The 14,951-nt window shown below is 41.8% G+C and overlaps 1 protein-coding gene across 22 annotated transcripts in view; it reads right to left on the bottom strand.

Annotated features, from left to right (window-relative positions):
* Nucleotides 1–2,544: 2,544 nt before the first annotated feature.
* Nucleotides 2,545–14,951, bottom strand: part of LOC142138839 (transcription elongation factor A protein 3-like) — a 90,089-nt gene continuing 77,682 nt past the window's right edge. For 19 of the 22 annotated variants that reach the window (XM_075195857.1, XM_075195855.1, XM_075195852.1 and 16 more), the window contains 4 exons: nucleotides 14,546–14,700; nucleotides 13,737–13,883; nucleotides 3,548–3,619; nucleotides 2,545–3,101 (listed from right to left, as the gene is read on the bottom strand). In XM_075195857.1, coding sequence (XP_075051958.1) covers nucleotides 3,093–3,101; nucleotides 3,548–3,619; nucleotides 13,737–13,883; nucleotides 14,546–14,700 — 383 coding nt within the window. In that variant the 3' untranslated portion in view covers nucleotides 2,545–3,092. Of the gene's footprint in view, nucleotides 3,102–3,547; nucleotides 3,620–13,736; nucleotides 13,884–14,500; nucleotides 14,701–14,951 lie in introns of those variants that run through there. The other 3 variants (XM_075195864.1, XM_075195869.1, XM_075195867.1) reach the window with 3 other exon arrangements.

Genomic DNA, 14,951 nt, shown 5'->3' with positions numbered 1-14,951 from the left:
GCGCTGTTGCTCATGGGGGGGGCGCTCATAGGGGGGGGCTCATACTGGGCCCCATGATTTCTGAAGGCGGCCCTGCCCTCACAACTATCCCAATCTCCAATCTGAACCACACTCGCTCCTCTTGTTTCAGCTGTGCCCTCTTTCCTTTAGAATGTAAGCTCTCTAATGAGCAGGGTCCTCCATACCCTTTTTTTTTCATATCTCCATTCATTTTGTCTGCCTTGTCTGTTCTTGTTTTACATATGTCTTGTTTTATGTATGTCCTTGTCTTTCCTACTGTACGGCGATTGTGGTGCCTTACAAATCTCGATAATAATATTAATAATTATAATAATAATATGCCTCTTAGTGAAGCAGATGATACACAGAGTAACCTGCCTCTGAAAAATGCAACGTTGGGTACATGCTGCTGTTGTCCCTCCTGGTGAAGGCGAATCACCAACCCAGTGGGCCGTCACAATCATATAATCTTTAGTCTGCTCAGTTCCCCTTGTCCACATGTCTGTGGTTAAGTATATAGTGAAAAGAATGCCATTTTTGTAGCCCACTAATTACATTTTTATGAACCTTCTGGTAGGTGAGGAATAGCTTTTCTAGTAAAATGGTATTGTGATGGAATTTGGTAATGGGAACAGAAGACCTCAAGTAACTGTCTAAAACCAGCTGCATCAATAGTGGATATTGGACGCAGATCTAATACTAGCATAGTCACCATGGCGTCTGTGATCCGCTTTGTTACTGGGTGACAGGGTGACAGCTTTCATACTTGGTTTCTCTTGCAAAGTATTGTTTAGCAGTTAATTGTTGTAAACTACTAGTAGTCTTCTTCTTGGTCTGCTTCTGGTTTGAAGATCCACCCCCAGCAGCAGCAGTAGTGGTCCTAACGCTCAAGGATTCTTCTGAGGAGTCCTGGATAGGGGAGGAGTCATCTCGCCTTAGAAACTTGGATGTAGGACTAACTCCGATCACTTGTGAGGATGTTGATGATGAAGGTGTTGGGGGTGTAGATTGCAGGTGCAGGGATCTAGCTGAGAGAAGGTAGGTAGCTGATTCTGGACTGCTTGTAGTTATTTTTTAGCATAAGTTTCTGATTTTCACAAAAGCTTTCTATGAAGTCGCTTCAAATGACATAACGTGGATGAGGTGCCTAGATGGTTAAAGTCCCTACCTCTACTGACTGTGGCTTTACAATGCTACAAATGGCTAGACAACTGTTGTCAGGATTTGGGTAAAAATAATTCCACACATAAGAGGTGGATTTTTTGGTCTTAACAATGGCCTTCTTCTTATCACTGGCAAGAACTGCTGCAGTCTTTGTTTGAAAGTGTATGAAAATAATATTGTGACCTGTGAGGTGGTCAAAATTGACTCAAATTACTTGAAATTAGTGTTATTGAGGTTAATAATAATAATGTAGGGGGGAAAAAAAAGCAAAATTATGTGATTTTAGCACAAAAAAAATAGGGATTTTAGAAAAAAAAATAGGGATCCAAAACACGCAAGGGTGGTTTTGCTAATACCAAAACCAAAACACAAAGTTAATCCAGATCCAAAACCAAAACCAGAACATGGAGGTCAGTGAACATCTCTAGTTACATGCATTCAGCCCTGAGCAATACATTGCCTAAATTCTGGAGTTTTTCGGGCACATAGGGACTGAGATTGAAGTTCATATTGGCCAATTCCTTTTTAGGCATTAGAACAAGGTAGTCTTGTTATAATGTGTTCTCTGTCACTGTGGACCATGGGGAAAATGACCTTTTAATACAGGAAAGCTACAGTTTGATTTTTTTCCTTATGCAACGTTCCTTGCATACACAAACCAGCCTTGCTGATACAAACGTTAGATCTGCATTTCCCCATATTAATAGTTACACTTAGAAAATTGGCATAATGCCAAGGTATATATATATATATATATATATATATATATATATATATATATATATATATATATATACATGAAATCTGTGTCTAGAGAAATTCAACTATTCAACAAGACTTGTGGCTTCACCAAGTCCTCACAAAAGACTAACCAGTAATCTAGCTGATAATATTAAGATGGATTGTCCCTGCAATTGCATTGATTATCTTTACAATTGCTCCAATATTTCACTTGTACCAATTACTTTGGGGGTTGGTGTAGTAAGTGGAAGATTGGATTATAGTGGGCAATTAGAGAATTAAAATTGGACAAATGTGCCTACTAAGCCAAACGACAAATTATTTGATAGTTTATCATAATCATATCAATGTAACTCATCCCCAATTTTTCCTAGAAATATCTGTGATTTTCAATTCTGATCAACTGTTTAGTACCAATCCTTTCACTCTGTATATTATACACCGGCCTCTTTACTTGGAGTTTTGTTCTTAATATTTATTGAAGAAGAGTATTTAAAATACAAAACAAAAAAAATCTATTGAAATGTTAGCAACTATATATTTTTTGTTTTTTATTTAAACTATCTAGCGAGAGTGACTATGTTCTCTTAACAAAGTACTCATTTGCCAAATAGCAAAATAAAGGAAACAATAATTCAATAGCTGTGACAGTTTTATTACCAAAGATCTCAAGTGGCTGTTTGTTGTGATTATTGTATCTACAGAAATAAACAGCACATACTTCCAATACTGGAGGCGAGGATGGTAATACAATACAGATACAGGAAGAAAAATACATCATATTTATAAGCTGGTTTTACCATATATGCCTTTTACGTGCCTTGAATGAAGTTGTCATAATTAGTTATGTTAATTTGTTGGAGATTACAAATAAAGACATTCAAACACTTTAATAGAAACAGTGACACCAATTAAAATGTCAATGAAAAACCCACCCCTAAAAATTAAATTCTGAACTTATTAAATGAAGCATCTACCCAGCATGATAATCTACACATTTATCTCAGACCTATCAATAATATATAAAAAGTAAGAAGTGAACTTGTGGATCTTTACTTGGGAGAAATACAGGGAGTAAGAAAAGGTAGAAGCACAAACATGAAAGAAAACAGCTTTAAACAGCTTTAATTCTGGGGTATAGCTGGATCACAGAAGATCATTTCATAGCTGACACTGATAGTCGCAGATCAACAAAACTGCAAAATAAAAAGAGAAGGTTTACAAGGTTCAAAACGGAAAACTAATAAGAGTAAGTTCGACATAATAGGAGGTATCAGTCCATAGGACAGCCCACACCAACAACTAAATTAAATAATTCCCAAGGTATTTAGCCAAAAATAGTAGAAAGGGAGAGGTTAGTAGAAAGTGTTAGAACTGCTTTTTGTTTGTTTTTTTAAATGCTATGTATGCTACTAACTGTATATTGCAATTAGGCTATTATTAATGTTTGATTTTACAAAATGACATCAAGCCAAGTGTCAGAGGCAAAATAAGATGATTAGGGGGGCCAGTATAGATCAGAAATATGACAATGATGAAGGAAATTAGTGACAGGTAGACTACTGACAAAAAGAGGACGAGGTTGAACAAACATGCAGGACAGGGTTGTGTGTTGAGGCAGTAAATGGGGTGTATTACTTACTTTCCAGCGATGCCCACACTCGTTACATAACACAAAAGTTGTCATTGGCTCATCTGCACTACGGGTCTGCACCTATAGGGATTAAGTTAGACAGCCTTCTAAGAATTATAGTTTTCAATCTCAGCAAATGCTTTCTCAATAATCTTATATTACTCTGTTGGATTCTTTTATTTTCTGTTATGAAGTAAATTATGATTAAAAAGAGGTAAAATTTTCTTGTTCTCAAAATTGAAATAAATTGAACCTATTGCAGCTGTGGTAAACTTATAAGTGGAGTGCTGCAGCAATTAGTTTTAGGGTCAATGCCATAAGTTTTTATAAATGAGGTGGTCTGGAGTTTTTATGAATATTCCAGAAGTTGACCTAGATTAGCATTATCAATGTTTTCATATGTATGACCATATCAGGCAGTGTGTCTTAACCTATGGGATTGGAACCCAATAGCAGGTGGTCATAATGGAAGATAAAAGCTTCCATGGTGCCTGAGTATTCAAACCATGACCCCTTCATAGGTGGCACAAGGAACTTTGTTTATTGTAAAAGTATTGATTTCGAACACATTCAAGGTGATACAAGTCTCAGGTCTATTTCCACAGCTAAAATATACTTCTGTTGCCCTACAAAACCAGGAACAGTTTCAAATAAGTGCATGCTCTACTCCTTCTTATTATCCCTTTCTGCAAAGCAAAATCTCATTTGTGAAGCAGTGGCATACTCTACCACACTGCACCCAACCTGTTACTGCTGGCCATCACCCTGAAATGAAATTACTAATTCCGCATTTCCCATACAAAATCCCTGCATGCTTCTGTAACAATAAGAGCATGGTCCACAATTGCAAACACCAAGCGTACCTAGACGTTCAACTTAGTACTGATTTGCTGTTTCACAAGAAGTCATTTTCCATGACAAATAAATTTGTTTGTCATCAAATAGTTATACAATACATGTTAAGAGACTGACGGTTAAATACAAATATTGCTCATAAAAGCAAATCTGCATTAAAACAATAGTATCCCAATCTGCAATTAGCTTTTTTTCATCTAGTGCAAGTAAAACCATGAAAGTAAAAGTGTAAGTGCTTGACATGGCTTTACTGTAGTCTTGCAATTATGAACAGGGCAGGGGCGGATCTAGATAATTGGTGTACCGGGGGCGATTTAGGCCCCGCCCCCTTTCTGCCTTCTGAGGCTGCCGGCGGCTGCACATTATGTGCAGGTCCGTTCTGCAGTGACAGTGTGCTGCCCGAATGCTCTGATTGTGTTTAAAACACAATCAGAGCAGCCGGGCAGCACACTGTCACTGCAGAACGGACCTGCACATAATGTGCAGCCGTCGGCAGCAAGCCCCTGCTAGGGGGGGCGATTGCCCCGATCGCCCCTTCCTGGATCCGCCACTGGAACAGGACCACCATCACAGGGGGTTACGGGAGGTACCACTGTATGGGTCCTGGAATGACCAGAGGGCCCATCATCCGAGGCCAGCATTTTTTTTCTATAATATAAAGAGGACAGAACTGGCATTGCTATACTTCCTGGTGGCTGGCTCCTCCCACTGGTCAAGCCACAAATGAGGTGCTTTCCTTTCTAGTCCCTCCCCTCTGTCGCCCATCATCCACCTCTCTTCTCCCATCCCAGTCATTGCCTCCCACCCTACTTTCTGTCCTCTAGCCTGTCCACTGCACCCCAACCCTCTTCTCTCTATATGTGGTTGTGTAGCTGAATCCATCTGCTTTGGAAGATAGGTAAGTGACATAAGTGACATGGGGTGATAACCGTTATTAGGGTGTGGGGAGAGTAATATGTAGGGTGGCTCTCATTATTAAGGGTGGTCATTACAGTTGGGGGTTAGTTATTAATGTTATGTGGGGTTGGTTGGGGCTATTTTGAAAACGCCCAGATACTCACAGTTTTCACCAGGATACTTCCCCTGTAGAAAGGCAGTCTCTGGGCTGGTGCTAATGCAAACCTTCCCCACAGTCAGTACAATATATAGAACACTCTCTCCTTCTCAGTATCTGTGCTGTGTTCATCAAAGGACCATCCTCTCTCAGTGGCAAAGGTCATGTGGGGAGGTGTGATGGATATGTGGGGAGCTGTAATGGCATGTGGGGAGGGGTTGGGTACCATTTTCCGGCTGTGGAAAACCCGACAGTACTTACCCCGGCAGGAGGAAACCGAAGAGCTGCTCGCTGACTCATTGAAATAACTGACAGCTTCCAAGGTAGACTTCTGTCAATTGCGGCCCCTGAAGAAGCCGGCAGCGGTGGCTGACGTTACATTGAAGAGACTCAATGTGATCTGACTTGTTCAGGTAATAATTTAGCGCCTGTACAAGGTGGTCAATGAAAAGGGGGGTGGCCCCACTGTCCCATTTGCAATTATATATATACACATATATATATATATATATATATATTAGGGATGTGCAGCGGCGACTTTTGAGGTCTCGTGTTTTGTGTTTTGGATCCGGATTTTCTCGATGTTTTGGGTTCGGATTTGTTTCGCAAAACACCTGCCGAAAGGTTTTGGTTCGGATTTAAGGTTTTGGATTCGGATTTTTTTTGAAAAAAAAACTAAAAAGTGTAAAAATCAAGTTTTTGGGCTTATTTTCACTCCTACGTTATTATTAACCTCAATAACATTCAATAACAATAATTTCCACTAATTTAAAGGCTATTCTAAACACCTAACAATATTTTTTTTTTTAGTACAAAACGTTGCAACGAGGTATCTTTCTGGACTGCGTAGAGGAGTGTTCCCCACAATATAATTAAAAACCCATCAACTGGTCTGAATTACACCCAAAAATAGTATCTGAACTGCGTAGAGGACTGGCCACTGGCCACCACAATATAATATATAGAAAACCTTCAACAGGTCTGAATTACACCCAAAAATAGTATCTGGACTGCGTAGAGGACTGGCCACTGGCCACCACAATATAATATATAGTAAACCTTCAACATGTCTGAATTACACCCAAAAATAGTATCTGGACTGCGTAGAGTAGTGGGCACTGGGCACGACAATAAAATATATAGAAAACCTTCAACAGGTCTGCATTACACCCAAAAATAGTATCTGGACTGTGTAGAGGACTGGCCACTGGCCACCACAATATAATATATAGAAAACCTTCAACAGGTCTGAATTACACCCAAAAGTAGTATCTGGACTGCGTAGAGTAGTGGGCACTGGGCACCACAATAAAATATATAGAAAACCTTCAACAGGTCTGCATTACACCCAAAAATAGTATCTGGACTGCGTAGAGGACTGGCCACTGGCCACCACAATATAATATATAGTAAACCTTCAACATGTCTGAATTACACCCAAAAATAGTATCTGGACTGCGTAGAGTAGTGGGCACTGGGCACGACAATAAAATATATAGAAAACCTTCAACAGGTCTGCATTACACCCAAAAATAGTATCTGGACTGTGTAGAGGACTGGCCACTGGCCACCACAATATAATATATAGAAAACCTTCAACAGGTCTGAATTACACCCAAAAGTAGTATCTGGACTGCGTAGAGTAGTGGGCACTGGGCACCACAATAAAATATATAGAAAACCTTCAACAGGTCTGCATTACACCCAAAAATAGTATCTGGACTGCGTAGAGGACTGGCCACTGGCCACCACAATAAAATATATAAAAAACCTTCAACAGGTCTGCATTACACTGCACATACGGCTGCTCCTCCATCCTCTCCATCATATACATGTTGGAGTTTCAGCGTGTGAAAACCTCTTGTTTTTGATAATGTCAGTGCATTTTGAATATTTTTCAATTTGCCCCACAACACTGAATGTACTTTATCTATGATACGCATCTATCTTTCTTGACTGCGTAGTGTGGTGGCCCCAGTACACAATTTGGTACCGAGGCCACAATATAATTAAAAAACCCTCCACGGGTCAGAATTCCACCAAAAAAGGGTATGGACTGCGTAGTGTGGTGTGCCCAGAACACAATTTTTTACAGCGCCAACAATATAATTAAAAAATTGGGCATCAACTGTCACCGTTGTTTAATATCTGATACACCTAAATATGGACTGCACAGTGGAGTGGCCCTAGTAAATTTGGTGCCGGGGCCACAATACCTCCTCCAACTTCCAAGTGTAGTGTTTATAAAGACAGACAGCGTCGAAGTGTTATTAGTTGACTTTCTTAACCCTAAAATTGTCCCTGTTGCAAATATTCGTGCAATGGACAGTTACTTTTTCATTGAAAGACTCAAGCTTTCAAGTGTAGTGTTTATAAAATATAAACAACAATACAGTAGTTTTAGAGCACGTCAATACCTCTTGTTTTAAATTATGACAGGGCATTTTACTTTTGGTTTAATTTCTTGAATTTGTTTAAATTTGGTTTTACTTTTTAAACATGGCAAACGACTGTTGATTGGTCATATAATGCAAAAAAAAAAGTTCCAAGATGGAATTGTCCTTGGGCCCTCACACCCACCCTTATGTTGTTGAAATAGGACATGCACACTTTAACAAACCAATCATTTCAGCGACAGGGCCTACCAAACAACTTTGGCTGAAATGATTGGTTTGTTTGGGCCCCCACACCAAAAAAAGCTATTCATCTCTCCCTGTACAGACTAAACAGGCTCTACTGAGGCAAGATGTCGTCCTCATCCTCAACCTCTGATTCCTCTCCCCCTACAGTGTGTACTTCCTTCTCATCACACATTATCAATTCGTCCCCGCTGGACTCCACAACCACAGGTCCCTCTGTACTATCTGGAGGGCAGTGCTGTACTTCATTGAGGAATTGATTATTCATTTTTATAAACATCATTTTTTCAACGTTATGAGGAAGCAACCTCCTTCGCCGCTCACTGACCAGGTTCCCCGCTGCACTAAAAACTCTTTCCGAGTACACACTGGAGGGGGGACCACTCAGGTAAAATAGAGCCAGTTTGTACAGGGGCTTCCAAACTGCCTTTTTTTCCTGCCAGTAACAATATGGACTGTCTGACATGTCTACTTGGATGGTGTCAGCAAAGTAATCATCCACAATATTTTCTATTGTGACAGCATCCAATGCAGCGAGAGTAGACATGTCTGCAATGGTTGGCAGGTCCTTCAGTCCGGACCAGATGTTATCAGCATCCCCGCCAGCGCCTCTTTTAGGAAAACTGAGCTTTTTCCTCGCAGCCATAGATGTGGAAGAAAATGAGGATGGAGCTGTTGGCATGTCACGGTCCTCTTCAGAGGACAATCTCCTGACCAGCAGGTCTTTGCACCGCTGTAGACTTGTGTCCGCCGGAAACAGAGACACAACATACGCTTTAAACCGAGGATCGAGCACGGTGGCCAGAATGTATTCCTCTGACTTTAAAAGAGTGACCACCCTCGGATCCTGGCAAAGCGTACGAAGGGCTACATCCACAAGAGCTACATGCTTGGTGTAATCGCAATGGCATACCAGCTCCTCCCTCACTTTCTCCAGCTGCTTCTGCAACAGCCTGATCAGGGGAATGACCTGACTCAAGCTGGCAGTGTCGGAACTGACTTCTCGTGTGGCAAGTTCAAATGGCTGCAGAACCTTGAACAACACAGAAATCAGTCTCCACTGCGCTTGACTGAGGCGCATCCCCACTCCTTTGCCTATGTCGTAGGTGGCTGTGTAGGCCTGAATGGCCTTTTGCTGCTCCTCCATCCTCTGCAGCATATAGAAGGTGGAGTTCCAGCGCGTCACAACCTCTTGTCTGAGGTGATGGCAGGGCAGGTTCATGCTTTTTTGATGTGCCTCTAGTCTGCGGTAGGCACTGGCTAAATGCCGAAAGTGTCCAGCAATTTTGCGCGCCACCGCAAGCATCTCCTGCACACCCCTGTCACTCTTGAGGTAATGCTGCACCACCAAATTAATGGTGTGGGCAAAATATGGGACGTGCTGGAAATTGCCCATATTTAATGCCCGCACAATGTTACTGGCATTGTCTGACACCACAAATCCCCATGAGAGTCTAAGTGGGGTAAGCCACTGGGAGATAATTTCCCTCAGTTTCTCTAATATGTTGTCAGCGTTCTGCATCTTATTAAAGCCTGTAATACACAATGTTGCCTGCCTTTGCACGAGCAGCCATTTTGTAGATGCTGCTACTGATGCAGCTGTTGCTGTTGCTGCGGAATGGGATGCATCTACCCAGTGGGCTGTCACAGTCATATAGTCCTTGTCCACATGTCCGTGGTTAAGTGGACAGTGGGTACAACCGCATTTTTTAGAGCACTGAGGACACTTGATCGTACTTCTCTGTACATTTTTGGTATCGTCTGCCTAGTGAAGTGGAATCTCGACGGGATTTGGTACCGGGGACACAATACCTCCATCAACCCTCTAAATCCCACTCCACTGATGGCGGACACCGGGCGCACGTCTAACACCAACATTGCAGTTACAGCCGCAGTTATACGCTTTGCAATAGGGTGACTACTATCGTATTTTGTGGTCATGGCAAACGACTGTTGGACAGTCAATTGTTTTGTGAAAGACTTAGCGGTCTTACGACTTCCCCTCTGGGAAGATGACCGACTAACAGCAGCAACAGCAGCAGTGGCAGTAGTAGGCGTACCGCTGCAGGATTCCTCGGATGAATCCCGTATTGAGGAGGACTCAGTCTGGCTGCTGACTTGGGCTGCAGGACTGAATCTGATGGAGATTGTGGAGGAAGTTGACGAGGAGGGTGTTGCTGGTGTGTATCCAACTGGACCACGGGATTTAGGTGTCCCTGTACCGATGAGGGTCCTAGCCCCAGTTCCTGAACTAACCACTGAACTATGAAGGTTATTCAGGTGACGTATAAGGGAGGATGTTCCTAGGTGGGCAAGATCATTACCCCTGCTTATTTGAGCTTTACATAAGCTACATATGGCCATACATTGGTTGTCTGGATTTGGATAAAAATAACTCCAGACCGAAGAGGTGCATTTTTTGGTCTTCTGACCAGGCATGACGATGGGCTTTTTCATCCCATGGACATCAGCTGTTTCCCCCCCTGGTGCCTCATTTACAATAACCACATCACCATCCTCATCATCAAGTTCCTCCACAGCGCCAACTACATCATCAATAGCCTCCTCCCGAGCCACCTCTTCCCGTACAGTGATGGGAAGGTCAGGCTTGACAACCACCAACATCCTTGGACTCGCCTTGGGGATTTGTGATAATTTCTCTTTAGAAGGCAGAGTTGTTTGCTGTTTTGTTGCTGACAGCATAACTCTCTTCAATTTTTTGTAGGGGGGGGAGGAGGAGGGCTAAGATCCGTGGGTGAAGCTGAACCACTAGTCATGAACTCGGGCCAGGGCCTAGCCTAAGCCGTTCCTTGCCACTCCGTGTCGTAAGTGGCATATTGGCAACTTTACGTTTCTCCTCAGATGATTTTAAGTTTCTCTTTTTGCTACTTTTTCTTAACTTGGGCTTTTTGGATTTTACATGCCCGGTACTACGAGATTGGGCATCGGGCTTGGAAGACGACGTTGATGGCATTTCATCGTCTATGTCATGACTAGTGGCAGCAGCTTCAGCATTAGGAGGAAGTGGGTCTTGATCTTTCCCTACTTTATCCTCCAAATTTTTGGTCTCCATTATATGTAGCACAAGATACTGCAGAATGTGTGAACTTGGTAATATTGCAGTACCAATGGATTTATACTGCTGGATTGGTTTTGCAAATTTGGTTATAATTATTTTTTTTTAAAAAAATTTATTTTAATTTTTTTTATAACTTTTTTTTTATTTTTTAAAAACTTGGGAATATTGGGGAAATAACTATGCCCTTAGAAGCACAGAGCACAGGACACTGCACCACTGGACTGAACAGGACACAGCACAGGACCCAGCAGCACCACTGACCTCAGAAGGACAGAGCACAGGACACAGCACCACTGGACTGAGCACAGCACAGCACAGCACAGAACTGAACTGAACAGCACGAGATATAGCAGGACAGAGGACCACCTAACACACCCTCCCTCTACCCTGATCAATGCCCGAGTGAAGATGGCGGGAAATTTATAGGATCCGAGTATCCGACAACGGGATTATGAGTCAGAGCCTCAGTTTCAGATTTGAATTTGGCGCCAATACCCGGATCTGTCTCGGATCCGACACGTTCGCGTGGGCTCGGATTTCATAAATCCGAGTGCGCTCATCTCTAATATATATATATATATACACACACACACACATGTATATATATATATTTATCTATACACACACACACACATACACATATATGTGTATATATATATATATATATATGTGTATGTATATATATATACATACACACACATATAATCATCATCATCATCATCATCACCATTTATTTATATAGAGCCACTGATTCTGCAGCGCTGTACAGAGAACTCAGTCACATTAGTCCCTGCCCCATTGGAGCTTACAGTCTAAATTCCCTAGCATATACACACACACACACACACACACAGACTAGGGTCAATATTGATAGCAGCAAATTAACCTACTAGTATGTTTTTTGGAGTGTTGGAGGAAACCAGAGCACCCGGAGGAAACTCACGCAAACACGGGGAGAACATACAAACTCCACACAGATAAGGCCATGGTCGGGAATTGAACTCATGACCCCAGCGCTGTGAGGCAGAAGTGCTAACCACTTAGCCACCGTGCTGCCCCATATAATGATTATTTTCTTTATAAAAATTAAGTCTCTGTGATTATTGTGACGATGTCTGTCTTTGTAAATGTCTTTTTTCAAGTAGAATATTGTAAGTAGGATATCCCTATAGTAAATTATTACTGATATTAGAAGTCCCCTCTGTATTCCATAAAAGGATTGCATCCTCATGCTGTTCTATGGTCTCAGAATGCCTAAGCAACTTATAGTATCCATATAATTTACAGAAAGGGGTACATTGTTGTGTAGTTGGCATTTGAGAGTGACTGAAAATCTGATCCCACTCTAACTGGACTTAGTGGGATCAGTCCACTGAGTGTGAGTTCATGGGCGGACAAAATGGATATAGATCCTTTTACTCAGTGCTTTGGGTAAGTAGAGCTTCATATTTATGAGCATCTTGAACTTTCATTGAGGGCATTATACAGCCCTAGCTCAATAAGATACAAAATATGCACTTACTTTCCTCTCTCAGGAAGTGACTCTATGTTCCTTATGGTAATGCACATACCAGAATTTATTCAAGAATTGAAGTGTCACTTGAAAGTTTTGCACATAATCCAATTTAGATCACCCTCTTAAATAATTTCAAAAACTTCATTATTCTCTTAAAACACTGCTTGTTTGAGCCTCACGTCTTAAAGATGTTAAGGGCTTGAAGAGACATATTGGGGTATATTTACTAAATTGCGGGATTGAAAAAGTGAAGATATTGCCTATAGCAACCAATCAGATTCTAGCTGTCATTTTGTAGAATGTACTAAATAAATGATAACTATAATCTGATTGGTTGCTATAGGCAACATCTCCACTTTCTTAAACCCACAGTTTAGTAAATATACCCCATTGAGTCTGTCTTGCTTTTTGCTCCTATGAATGCACTTTACTGCATAAAATGTGTATCCATTGAAAATACAAACTGACTCCCAAATACTACGAAGGATGTATTAAATGTTGGTGTCTTTGCAGAGCAAAGAGGTTCTGCAGCTATCTGCTAATCTATGAATGTCCTCCAGAATTTTGTATTCCCTTCCCCATAGCTCATTTAATTCATACTTGCCGAAATTCGGTTCAGTCTCCCGGGCTCGTTGGCATTTCTCCCGCATCCTGGATTTCACAGAGAATCGCGTGAAATGACGCGATTCTCTGTGATTGATGCCATTTTGGAGGGCGGGAGGGGGGCGGGACGAGGCCAATCGCGTCATTTTGGCCCCGCCCCCGCAACGTAAATTACGGTTTCGCGGGGGGCGGGACTAAAATGACACATTTGGCCTCGTCCTGCCCCCTCCCGCCCTCCAGTCACGCCCCCTCTCCCGGAAACTTGTTTCCGAGAGTTGGCAACTATGATTTAATTATCTTGTCCTGCAACATGAAACTCCTTTTTTTGCATGTGAGCACAATTGTACTATAGCAGGAGCATGACACTGTGAACAGCATTTTCATTTTGGACCTGTTTTTTTTTTTACAGCTTGTTACTAAGTGCTAAAAATACATTAGACTGGATAACATGCCTGGTTGTAGCTGCAGTTCCTTTTCTTGCACTTATCACACTGCAGTAAGTCTGTCTGAGTTCCTCCTGTCTTTGCCATCTGATGCTCCCTGATGGCTTCCTGTGTCAGAGTATTCCTAAGTTCCTTCAGCTCATCACTTGCCATCTCCTGTTATACAAGAGAAGACAGTGTCACTAAAACACATAAGACTGCTTTATACAGTTTATTTCACCTCCCTAGACAAAAAGGGACAAAATGTCACAACTTAGAATATACCATTCTAATCTCTAAACTCTGCAAACTTGAAATTAAAGTGTTCAAATCATAAGCATACTTGCCAACTCTCCCGGAATGTCCGGGAGACTCCCGCATTTAGCGTGTCTCACAGACTCCCGGGAGAGTGTGGCAATCTCCAGGATCTGCCCACTTCCTAGTGAGGTCCAAAACGCAGCGATTCACCGGGAGTCGCGGCGTTTGGCCCTGCCCCAGCTGCAAAATTACGTGTTTTGCGTCATTGCATCACGGGAGGAGGCCAAAATGATGCTATTTCCGGAGCCCCGCCCCCTGCACGCCCACCTTTCCCAGCAGGCTCCCGGACCATACTTGCCATAAGTTGGCAAGTATGCTCATAAGGACAAATTGTGCATGCTCGCTCTTAGAAGTTGATTTCAATGCAATTAGGGTGAGCAAGCTTTTAACTCTTTAATTTCCAGGTCACTGAACTTTTAGGGAACATTGATCAAAACATGATATAGTGTCTACTTCTTCTCTGTTTATTATCTCACCCATAGGATAAAGGGCCCTTATTTCATGCATTAAGATGCGGTCACCTCAGCTGTCATTGTTGCTATGTTCTGTGGTGAAACCACTCCACAGAGAACGTTACGCCTGAGGTTAGGGTTCTTCGGATCCTTTAAGTTACTAATCCGGCTCCTGACCCTATTTCTGTATTTCATATCTGTGGCCTTCATTTCGTTGTATATGCGTGAGAAGGTTAGGGACAATTACAGGATTATATGATCAACCAAGAAAAGAAATAAACACAAGAGCACGAATGAAAAGAATAAAAGAGCTATATATAATCTTATAGATACTTTCTGTTAACAAGCATAACATCAAATGCAATTAAGGTGACAACAGAGCAGGAGACTTGGGGCCTCATTTAGAGTGGGACTTAGGTGCATCTCTCAGGCATAAAAATCTACCTTATTTTCCTGTGCAGTACAACGTGGAATT

The sequence above is a fragment of the Mixophyes fleayi genome, chromosome 2 (genome assembly GCF_038048845.1).
Source record: "Mixophyes fleayi isolate aMixFle1 chromosome 2, aMixFle1.hap1, whole genome shotgun sequence".
In the NCBI taxonomy this organism is placed as follows: domain Eukaryota; kingdom Metazoa; phylum Chordata; class Amphibia; order Anura; family Limnodynastidae; genus Mixophyes; species Mixophyes fleayi.
The sequence above is the reverse complement of the archived record's forward strand: the minus strand, read 5'-3'. Positions and strand labels throughout refer to the sequence as shown.